This window comes from Myotis nattereri (genome assembly GCF_964212035.1).
Source record: "Myotis nattereri genome assembly, chromosome: 6".
Classification (NCBI taxonomy): domain Eukaryota; kingdom Metazoa; phylum Chordata; class Mammalia; order Chiroptera; family Vespertilionidae; genus Myotis; species Myotis nattereri.
This window is the reverse complement of record NC_138081.1, coordinates 80304036-80316036: the sequence shown is the minus strand read 5'-3', so window position 1 is coordinate 80316036 and position 12001 is coordinate 80304036. Positions and strand designations below refer to the sequence as shown.

General features: G+C 40.8%; 1 protein-coding gene across 1 annotated transcript in view; it reads left to right on the top strand.

Moving 5' to 3' along the window:
• L3MBTL3 (L3MBTL histone methyl-lysine binding protein 3) overlaps nucleotides 1-9577 on the top strand; it is an 84359-nt gene extending 74782 nt beyond the window's left edge. The window contains exons 19-22 of the mRNA XM_081094952.1: nucleotides 596-672; nucleotides 1158-1327; nucleotides 1552-1614; nucleotides 7712-9577. Coding sequence (XP_080951078.1) covers nucleotides 596-672; nucleotides 1158-1327; nucleotides 1552-1614; nucleotides 7712-7855 — 454 coding nt within the window. The 3' untranslated portion in view covers nucleotides 7856-9577. The remainder of the gene's footprint in view (nucleotides 1-595; nucleotides 673-1157; nucleotides 1328-1551; nucleotides 1615-7711) is intronic.
• Nucleotides 9578-12001: the final 2424 nt, after the last annotated feature.

The following is a 12001-nucleotide window of genomic DNA, read 5'->3' as shown; positions in this document are numbered from 1 at the left end:
GAGCTATGAAGTAAGATTGTAATAAGTCCATTCCATTTTAGAGCATCCTTGTCAGGTTTAGATTAGCATGAGATCATTCCTGGTCAGAAAGAGTGGGATCAGGTCAGCCTATGCATTTGAACTGATGAAGCCAGGCAAAGCTGCCTAGAATTTTGATTCTCCTGAGCCAATCTCAGCCTCAATCCCAGATCCTGGCGCTCAGTATATATAGTAAATTGATTAAATGATATGGACATTGAAAGCATTTTCTGTCTTTTAATTGTCTTACCAAACAATACAAGTAAAATTCCTCATGAATACATGTCTCAATTTGAAGTTGAATTATTCGATAGTTACATTTCCCAGAATAATTAATCTTAATACCATTCTTAGCTTTGAAATCTCTTTTCTGAACAGTAAATGAAAATTGATCATGAGGAAATGAACATTTAGATGTTATTAGCATTAATTGCTTCTTAGTAGAACTAAAAATTCTTTCTAACATTTAAAGGGCACCTTTTGTTTTTAAATTAAGAAAAATAGATGTTGAGATGCAATGCTGAACAAACTATTGAAATGCCTGTGTGTGTGTGTTTCGTTTTGTTTTGTTTTTCAGAGATCAGCACGCTGATGTCAGAGAAGAATTCGAAGAGAGAACAGAAAGTGAAGTGAAGACGTCACACGAAGCCAGAGGTAGCCGTAATAGTCTCCTATTATGGATGGATATTACTAGTCAGACTCAACAATCAAAATTTAGGCTTTGGCAGTCACTTTTATATTAAAGATAAACTTTATTCGATTGGTTTGTTCCATTAGCATAGGCAGTAAAGTTTATTGCTAAGGATAAATATAGCTGCGAGAAAAACAAATACAATTTCCTAAGTTCAGAATTATGAGTTCTAAGGCAAATATCTTACCTGAAACATGGAATGTTATAATGACACGTCTTCAGTGGGTGATGTAGCAAACATGTAAGTTGAATTTACAGGTTGTGTCTTGTGGTCACTTTCAGGTGACCTTCAGTAAAGGCAAAGGAGAGCAAAATTATTCAGGGACTATATGTTGAAAGGAACAAATGAATTCACTAGAGCCTCACCCCCAGCTCATTATGTTATGGTATTTGGGGTTTTCTTTTGCAGTTTTTCAAAGAGTGATTTCCCATTTGTTTCCATCGACAGGTGCCCGGGAAGAGCCTAGCGTACCGCAGGCACAGCGTCGGTCGGCTGTCTTTCTGTCCTTTAAGTCCCCAATTCCATGTCTGCCCTTGCGCTGGGAGCAGCAAAGCAAACTTCTGCCAACTGTAGCCGGAATCCCTGCCAGTAAAGTTTCCAAGTGGAGCACAGATGAGGTATATTTTATTTCCTTTGTCTTCCAAGGACCAGATATGGGAGTACTACTGACTTAATGAGTGAACACAGTGAATGGGGGAGGGGGAGGTGTTGCTGCCTTTTTCTCTGAAAGATAAATTATTCTGAGAGAAACAACTAAGACATATAGGTACAACAATTTGAACCTGAGCAATTTGAATTCTGACCTCTTTTTAAACTGGAATTTTGATCTTATTTTTGACAGGTATCAGAATTCATACAGAGCTTACCTGGGTGTGAAGAGCATGGGAAGGTATTTAAAGATGAAGTAAGTGTCCCACTAAATGGCAGCCTGTAACTTAACGGGATCAGAGCACTGACATGCAGTGAAGGGTGAAATGTTTTGCATCAGCAGAGGAGGAAAGAGATGGATTATGTTGAAATTGGCAAGTCGATAGAGAGTTGTCTAACAAGCCGCATTAATCAGGTGTATAAAAATGTCTTTGTATAAGATTAGGTGTAAAGGAAATATTTGTACCACTTTATAATGCCCCAAAGCGTAGCACTAGACTCATTACTTAAAAAAAAAACAACAACAATGAACACAAAACTTAATAGCATGCATTTATATAGTTTATAGTACAGAAACGAACAAAAAAGGCATAACATTTTATTTTTAATACCAGGAAGTTAGTTCCCATTTTATTTTCAAACATAATTTTAACAGCACCAAGATTAACTCCATTTGATACTTATGATAAATACTATTATCATTATTGCTAAAATAATCTTTTAGATCTTATATGTTTCTCAGTAATGTTTATAATAACTGATATTCATTACAGTCTGCTGTTGGAAGATTCTTTTTTTTTTTATTATTATTAGTTAAGGTATTACAAATGTGTCCTCATCCCCCCCATTAACCCCCAACCTCCCCCCCACACACACACTCATGCTCCCATCCCCCCGTTGTCCATGTCCATTGGTTTGGCTTATATACATGCATACAAGTCCTTCGGTTGATCTCTTCCCCTTACCCCCGCCCTCCCCTACTTTCCTTCGGGGGATTGATAGCCTGATCGCTGTTTCTCAGTCTTTGGGTCTGTCCCTTTTCATCAGTCTATGTTGTTCTCTGTAATCCACAAATGAGTGAGATCATGTGGTATTTATCTTTCTCTGACTGGCTTATTTCACTTAGCATAATGCTCTCCAGTTCCATCCATGCTGTTGCAAAAGGCAAGAGTTCCTTTTTTTTTACCGCAGCATAGTATTCCATTGTGTATATGTACCACAGTTTTCTTTTTTTAGTTGTTTTCATCTGCCGGTCTAGGGTTTCAGTGTAGGGATGGTCAATAATGAGACCACCTGTATGGAGCATTAGAACAAAAAGGAACTTGGGTCCTACTACCCCAGAAGTAATGCTGCTTGAGTACAGCAAGAGACACTTCACTGGAGACCCTTAGCAGTAAGCCACTTGCCTATCAGCTCCTCCAAGTGGAACAAATTATCACTCTCATCTTGGCGGCCAGAAGGTAGAAGGAATAGGTAACCTCAGAAGGCTTTCTCCAATGTCTGCCATCTGCAGTTACAAATGCGTATGCCTTGTTTGGCCTCAGCTCTTTAAGAACTGCACACTTTCAATGAAGAGCATTGCAAGAGTCGCAGGAGAGCTCAGAACCCAGCCCCTGGCGCCAACGTCATGACACCCTTAGATATCTTGTATGCTTCAGCTGGGTGCCTGTTAACATGCACATGGATCTGATTCTCAACGGCACTTTACTGATTTGTGTTCTTATTTCAGAAATGCCTTATCTTCATTCTAGTTGATCTTTAATTGGCAAATATTCATATTTTGAGTTTCTTTTCCTAAGTGTCTGTAGACCACTGTCAGTTAATTTCCACCCCTGAACAGACTGAGGCCCCCTGCAGGGAGCTTTGTTCTTTCTTTGAAAGAGTCACATCGTTGTTACTTTGAAAATGCTTTTTAAAAAAAGAAACATTAAAAAATAAATTTATATTTGTAAATTTATAAAAGTATATTTGTTTTAGAAATTTTGTCTTCAGTTTTGTGAATATCTAAATAATGCACCTGGATTTGCTCTGTTATTTAGTTTAAGTATGATTCAGGTTCCAATGATATGTTATTTCTTTGAATGAGGTTTTTCTTCATAGTGTAGTATCTTTGGAGACTCTCCTCAGGCACCTACTATCCTCAAAGCCAGAGCCTTCTTGTGAGGAGCGAAGCAAGACAGTGAATGTTCACTGTCATGTGTGTCATTCACGTATTCATTCCTTTATTCATTCATCCTATAAAAAGCTTGGTAAATTTTTTCCAGTATATGTCACTCCATGTAATGCTCCGGTGAGACAGTTGATTCAGAGAGATAATAGGGTACAATTCTTGCTCCCATATGCCTAGCAAGGTCAGCAGGTGTTGGTTTTAAAAAGTTCTAGAGGTAAGTTGTAAAACAAAGATGTAAGTCATTTCTAAATGGCAAAGTGCAGGTGTTAGGATGGGCTACTATTTGAAACCATTCTTGACTTCTCTTTCTTTTACACACTCTATATTTAATGTCTTGACAATTCTATTGGGTGTATTTTGTTGTTGTTGTTAATAATCCTCACCCGAGGATATTTTTCCGTTGATTTTGAGAGAGAGTGGAAGGGATGGGGAGAGAAAGAGAAACATCAATGTGAGAGAGACACACTGATGGGTTACCTCCCGCACTCGCCCTGACCAGGCTCAGGGATCAAGACTGCAACCGAGGTACATGCTCTTCACCGGAATCAAACCCGGGACCCTTCAGTCCCTGGCTGATGCTCTGTCCACTGAGCCAAACCGGCCAGGGCACTATTGGGTGTTTTTTTTTAAAAAAACAGGGATTCTGGCTCTCTCTCAACCTCCACCACTTCCCCTCTGGTCTGAGCCACTATCATCTCCCACATGGATTAAGACAGTACCTTCTAATCAGTTTCCCTGCTTCTATTTTTGCTCCTCTACAATCTCTTCCCAGCAGAGCCATGGTGATCCTGCATAAACATGCCAGATCATGTCACTCCTCCATACCTATCCTTTCAGCAGTAAGTCAGAGGAAAATCAAAATCCTCACCAGGGCCTACAGTCTGACACCCCAGTACCTTCTCAACTCCTGACCACCACGTTTTCTGCTCTGCCCCCTGCTTACATGTCCCATACACTGGGCCCCTGGCTGTCCCTCAGGTTGTCCAGGCACACCCAGCTCTCCTGTACCTGCAGTGCTTTTCCTCCAGAGGTTCACATGGCTCACTCCCTCTGCTCAGGTGTGAGCTTCTCTATTAGTCCTTTCCTGACCATCCTGCTTCACATGGCCGCCTGCCACCACACATCCATCTCTGCCCCGACTGCCCGCTCATCTCCTCAACCAACTGATTTTTTTCAGAGCACTAACCACCTTTTAGAATTAATTACTGTTAATTCATTTCTAATTAATTAATTTTGCTTACAGTCTCCCACTACTAGAGTGTAAACTCCTCCACAGGGAGTTTTTATTTGCTTACTTGCTTGTTTTGTTTGTTTTTGTTTGTTTTTTCTTTGCTGTATGTCCAAGCCCAAGAAGAGTGTTTGCAACATAATAGATGGTTAGTAAGTTTTAAATGAGTGGATATACTCATTTATTTACACTCTGGGAAGACATTCAAAGAGCATGCTGCTGTGGTGTGCAGAGGGAAAGCACTAGAAAAGAACCCGAGGGTATGGTGGGAAGAGCAATGGCATGGAAGGTGGGAGCCCCCCCTGAACTCCATATCCTCCTTAGTTTTGGGCCTTTAGCAAGATACTTAATCTCTGCAGTTGGGCCAATCTGGGTGTATTATAAAAGCAACAAATGAGCCCTAACCGGTTTGGCTCAGTGGATAGAGCGTTGGCCTGCGGACTGAAGGGTTCCAGGTTCGATTCTGATCAAGGGCATGTACCTTGGTTGCTGGCACATCCCCAGTAGGGGGTGTGCAGGAGGCAGCTGATCGATGTTTCTCTCTCATCGATGTTTGTAACTCTCTATCCATCTCCCTTCCTCTCTGTAAAAAATCAATAAAATGTATTTTAAAAAAATAAAGCAGCAAATGAAAAATAAACTCCATAATACATTGCAGTGATCCCTGTTCTTAGAAAGTACTTTCTCAATTAAGTTTGCCTTCTCCCAGCCGAGGCCTGTCCTTACGGCCACGCGTCAGAGCAGCTGTAATAGACTGGTATTCGCTTCAGGTGATTTTTTCCCTTTTCAGTGTAACCTTAAAAATAATAATCTACCGAAACTTTATTCCACTCCAACTTTCAGATCCCAGCCTCACTGCTCTCTGAATGGTCCTATTCATAAGTCATCCGTCATCTTTAACTCTTACATAGTCTCAGAAGGAGACTCCGTAGAGCCCAAGGTTATAGTAAAACAGTTCAGTCTTTGCAGGGAGCTCCTTGGGAACAGGTGTGCTAGCTGACACTTTCATTCATGATTTGGAAGATTTCTCTCATGTCGTTCACTCTGCTAAGGTCTGCCGTGGTTGAGTGAAGTGTTGTTATTAGACCTGCCTCTCTGCTTGGCCTTGCTTTATCCGACGGCTGTCATAACACAAGCTAATGACCAGAGGAAATGACTCAAAACACACTAGGGCATTTCTCAGACCTGCCACTTAACAGGTCTTACCCTCAGAATTTAACATCAGAATGTCTTTCCTTCTCCTTTAAGACAGCAGGCTATTTCCTTGCCAGAAAGTAGCAACTTTTCCCACATAATTGTTCATTGAAGTGGTACACGATGATTGTAGCTCTTACTAGTACTGATTAAGTATACAGACAGTTTAGATTCACAGGCTTTTTTTATTTTTGAGGATAGAGGAAAATCTTAAGAAATAGCTATTTAATTATATCAGCCTTTATTTAATGAACTGTTTGCAGAGTTTAGAGTAGTAGCCGTTTGCTAGGGCTGCTGTAACAAAATACCATAAACCTGTAGCTTACACAGCAGAAATGTACTGCCGCCCAATTCTGGAGGCTAGGAGTCTTTGACAAATAGGTTTCTTCTTCCCAGGGCTGTGAGCAAAGGACCTGCTCCAGGCCTCTGTGTCTTGACTGTAGATGGTGTTGTTTTCAATCGTCTTCCTTCTCTGTGTCCAAATCATCTGTCTCTTCTCCAAATTTCCCATTTTTATAAGGACACCTGTCATGTTGGTTTAGGGGCCCGGTCTAATCTAGTATGACCTCATCTTAACTAATTCCATCTACAATGACCCCTTTTCCAAATAAGATCACATTCTGACCCTGGCCCGTGTGGCTCAGTTGGTTGAGTGTTAATCCTGTTCACCAAAAGTTCACTGGTTTGATTCCCAGTCAGGACACAGATCCAGGTTTCGGGTTCAGGAACCAATCAGTATTTCTCTCTCATGTTGATGTTTCTCTCTTCCCCTCTCTCTCTCTCTCTACAATCAATAAAAACTTTTTTTTCAAGAGCACATTCTGAGGTTATTGGGAGTTAGGACTTCAGCATATGAATTTGGGAGGGACACAGTTCAACTCATAATAGTACATCGCTGTCAATGTTTTCAGTGTGATCTTATAGAACAAATGTGTGATTTACTTTTTGTACAAAATAGGAAAACTGAAAAAGAAGTGAATTGCTTTCTTTTAAGATGGTGGAACTCCACAGGAGCTAAAAGTCATATTAAAAGATGCCACTCCTTTACTCTGCCCACTAAACTAGACATCGTCTTCATAGAATTATATCTTTGAACCTCAAAGTACACTATTCTGCAGAGCGAGAAAGGGGTTTCTCATGGTTACCCAAGTAGAGAAAGAACCAGTATAGAGTCTACAACTCTTAACACCAATCTCATGTTCTTCCAATTACACTGTCAATTGCCCTTGTTAGTAACTGCTTTTCTTTTGTATGTGAAGAATAATTATGGCTACTCCAGAAATGTTACCAGTTTTTTTCTTCATGGTGGAAGACTAATTTTAAAAAAATTATTAGCATATAGCTGATATGTTTGTCTGAAGCCTGTGATTGTAGCCACAAATATCTGTGTACTTATTTTCATCTCTAATTTTAGACTAAAACCTGTGATGATAGGAACTGAATTTGAGGCACCCCACACTTTCCCATTCTTCTTAAGTCAGCGTCTATGAGTAATCACTGGAAGGTATGGGCACCTTCCCTTTTCCTGGGAGCCAATTTTTCAGATGAATGAATTTTCACTCTGCCCCCAGTCCACATTAGCTGTGTTGTTGTAGATAAGAAAGATACGTTTATCAGGAAATGTTTGTACACCTGAACTCCCCTTGCCTGTGCCGTTTTAGTGTTGCTGTGTTTAAGACAGCTGATAATTTAAACTTGATTATTCCCCATAACACGATATCCGATGAACTCACGGTCTTTTGTCTTTTACTCCCATTTCAGCAAATTGATGGAGAAGCATTTCTGCTTATGACGCAAACAGACATTGTCAAAATTATGAGCATTAAGCTGGGCCCTGCTCTCAAAATTTTCAATTCTATCCTGATGTTCAAAGCTGCAGAGAAGAACTCTCACAATGAACTTTGAAGATGGTGAATTTTGAATACCATCAGCTTTCAGCTTTAAAGCTCATGTTTTATTCAAAGCACAAGGACAGTTAACTCCTCAGTGAGAAGTCTCCAAAACTCAGAAGAGCAATGCGATCAGATTATTTATATTCCTCCAGAGACAATATATATGAATTCCTATGAAAGTGCTTGAGCTTTTAACCAGGTACTGTCTAACAACAGTCATCCTTTGGTTCTGTTCACTGAGCTAAATTTATCTTTGTAAATCTTTTTGAGGCTGGGGGGTGGGGGGAAAGGGAGGGCTTCATTAATTATTTATGGACAATGGGGGGCAGAGTATGACTTTTTGGCATTTTATAAACATTGATGAATTCTCTTTCATGTACACTGTTTCTTTTTCAATACTTTCAGGAATCTTTTTATATAATCAAATTTCAACCTAAACCAAAATAGTGTCTAAACCTGGCTAAGTTTAGCCAGTTGGACGGTTGGTTACCTGTATTGTTAATTCTGTGCCATATTTTGAATTGCAACATTATGCTAAGTATAACTTTGCAAGTCATGATATTGCCTAACTGCTTGTCATCGTTTGTTGGGGCCGAATAGTTGTAAAAATCACTTTTTCTTAAATCTGTGTTTTTGCTTTTGCACGTATTATGAAATGTTAAACAAATTACGTTCACCAGCATCTTTACTATAATTACCAAAAATCATGTACATAAGTAATGGAATTGAAAAATAAAATATATCAGCATAAATAACTTAGGTGATGTAGTTGAATGGCATCCGTCTCACCATCGTGATGCCTTGTGTGCTGGGCTCTTGTAGAGTCCACTGTCATGGAATATGCAGTTACATGGGGGGAGGGGGGATTGTAAGGATCTGAAACTATTTATGAGATTATCTTGAGCTTCTCTCTAATTGTTATTGAGGTGCTTTTCAGAGATCGGTGAAGGGCTTGTTCTGTCCATAGAAACACTAATCCCTAAGCAGCTCTGTCCCAGATCTTGCCGTGTCCTCCAAACCCGAAGGTGTTCCTTGAGGGCTGGCTGTGGAGAGAGGTGTGTTGACTTGACTGAGAAGGCAAGGTGTGAGGGAGAAACACCAGCAAAGATTCTAAATGCTCACAGAACAGGGAGGCGACTTCCCAAAACAATCACTAGAGAACCTCCATTTCGGAGAGATTCCTTTCTCTGTGGAGCAGTTCGCCTCACTATGTAAGCATACAGATGCACTTTAAATGAAAGCCCTTGATTACCTATACAATGATAGCTGGTAGTGTTTCTTTTGCAAGAATGCATTTCCAACAAAAAGGTAAATTATTTTATCAGCCTTTGGATGTAATTTCAGGATTGAACATTAATTCAAGGTCTCTCTTAAAAGTAGGAAGTAGGTTTGCAGCATGCTGTCTGAATTCTGGGCAAGTTCCACCCCTCTTTAGTTGCTCTTTTTTTTTTCTGGTGTAGAATTTCCTTTCCTGTCTCCCCCACTTTCCCCTCCCCTCCTCCCCCCCTCCCCGTGGAGGTCTGTTAGCAGTCTTTTGCCTATGTCATCATTCCAGGTAAAAACAGGGTTATGATATCTAGTGTTCCTTCCTTTCTTTGCATGAATCTGCTTAAACAAGTTTTGCTCTGTTAATTTTCATTTCCTTTTTTTATGTTTTGTTCAGAATTTGTACATTCAAATTGCACTTGTTATATCTGACATGAATGAAATAAAATCTTAATTGCAGATACCTCTTTACATATGTGTGATTTTTAAGAAAACTTGTCAATAGGAGGAGAGCATGAGAACAGGAACAACATCAACTGGGACGGTATTACACGGGTACTCACTAGCTGTGTAAGGACTGCAGGATTGAGAATTGTTTGTCAAACTATGTCCCTGCCGATGTGAAGAGCGACAAAAAATTCAAAACTGAAATACATACATAGCCCATGAACACAGACAATACTGTGAGGAAAGCCTGGGGTGGGGCAGGGGCTGAGTGGAAGGGGCAAAGGAGAGGGAAATATGGGACATCTGTAGTAATGCAATAATAAAAAAAATTCTATTGTTATGTCAAGTAGGATTCACACCCATTGGGGATTTTTCTTTTCTGGCTTAAAGTCTATATAACAAAAAAAAAGACTTAAATCTTACTGGATTCTAAGCAGCATGTTAAGATAGAGGCAAGGCATGGAGCATCCTTAGAGTGGAGCAGTGTCCCTCAAGAAGGGGGAAACCTTTCCCCCATTCCTTCCTGGAGATACAGTCTGAGTCTTCACCGAGGAAGTCGGGTCATGATGGCAGAGAAGAGCCTGGAAGGGGAGAAGCAGGCTAGGGTTAAGACAAGGGAGGGACGGGGAATGTGCAACTGGATGGGACCGTTTCCACCTAAAGGCATTTTCACACATTTCAGGGAACATTGTGCAAGCCCAGAGAGACCTGCCTGTAGAATGAAATACAGCCCCTGGCTGCCATTTTGCAACTTTTTGATTCTGGAGAGTCAGCCTCCAAGCAAAGCAGGGTTCGGTTAGTCCAGCAACATTGGAAATTTGCCGAGTGGCCGGGCCGTGGTAGGCACGGAGATAGGAGCACCACTGAAAGATGATAAAGCTTAAGTGAATCTGCCCTTATGGTCAGCTCACATCTTTGCAGCCAAACTGCCGCTGTTCCCCATAGACCCACCGCCGTCCCTTCACCCAGCCTAAAGGAACAGAGGCTTTCCTTCAACTTCAGCCATAGACCTTGCAGGCCCCCAAAGGGAAGGAAGCTTTAAGAACTTGAGAAATAAAACCAATTATGAAATTTAAAAAGTGTGTGTGTGGGGTGGGGGCGGCGCTAATGGGGAAAATAAAGGAAAGTAAGGAACAAAGGCATATTCTAGTTAAAGGGAGGAAATGGAAACGAATAGGAGGTGGTTTATGGGAAGGTGACACGTGCCAAGTTGCTATGTACTCGTCCTGTCGATTCCTGTGCAAGTCGTTAGTACCTGGTCATTGTAGCGTGGGCAGCTTCTCTTTCATCGTCTTATCTCATTGGCTTAGCATTTTAATGAACATCAGGAGAAACATCTCCAAGCAATGGTCAGACCAAGGAGGCAGCCCACAGCCCCCAAATGTGCAGCTCCTGGGCATTAGACTTTCAAAGGTGGGCACATCGAGTTAAGAGCAAGGTCATACCCTAACCCAAAGACTTAGCAAATATGAAGTGCAGTGCCTTTTAAAAACGAATGCACCCATGAAAGTGTAACTGGGACCATGGTATTTCTCAAATCAAATCAAAATAAATAAACAGGTGCTAGCTGGTTTGACTCAATGGATAGAGCGTCGGCCTGCAGACTGAAGGATCCCAGGTTCGATTCCGGCCAAGGGCACACGCCTGGGTTGCGGGCTTGATCCCCAGTAGGCAGGCATGCAGGAGGCAGCCAATCAATGATTCTCTCTTACCATTGATGTTTCTATCTCTTTCTTCCTCTCCTTTCCTCTCTAAAATCAATAAAATACATTTTTTAAAAAAATAAATAAACAGCTCTTTAAGTATTATTTTATTACAGAATTTCAGAAAATTTAAGTATTTAGGATTAAAGACAGAAAGCATTGAGCCCTGGCCGAGTGGCTCAGTTGGTTGGAGTGTCATCCTGTATAGCAAAAGGTTGCAGGTTCGATCCCCAGTCAGAGGCAACCAATTGATGTTTCTCTCTCATATTGATACCTCTCTCTCTCCCTCCCTCTCTCTAAAAATCAATAACAATGTGTCCTCTGGTAAGGACTTAAAAAATGCATTGAAATTCATTTACATATTTGAGACAAAATGATTTCCTAATTATCTACCACAACTCTAATTCAAACAATTTTTTGTAAAGTCTCGGCCGTCCCAGAGATCAATTATAATTCAATGGGGCCTTGACTTACGAGTTTAATTCGTTCTGTGACGGAGCTCGTAACTCAAATTACTCGTATGTCAAATCTTAAATTGAATGAGTGAGACACGTGATGCAGGGCTGATGTTGTGGCGTTCACTGCGCCAACTAGCAGTGGGGTATCTGAAGCTGGCTCGTAACCCGAATTTTAGCTCGCAACTCAAAGCAAAAAATCGGCCGAGAGACGGCTCATATCTCGAAAAACTCGTTAGCCTGGACGCTTGTAAGTCCAGGCCCCACTGTACAATATTTAGCATTCTA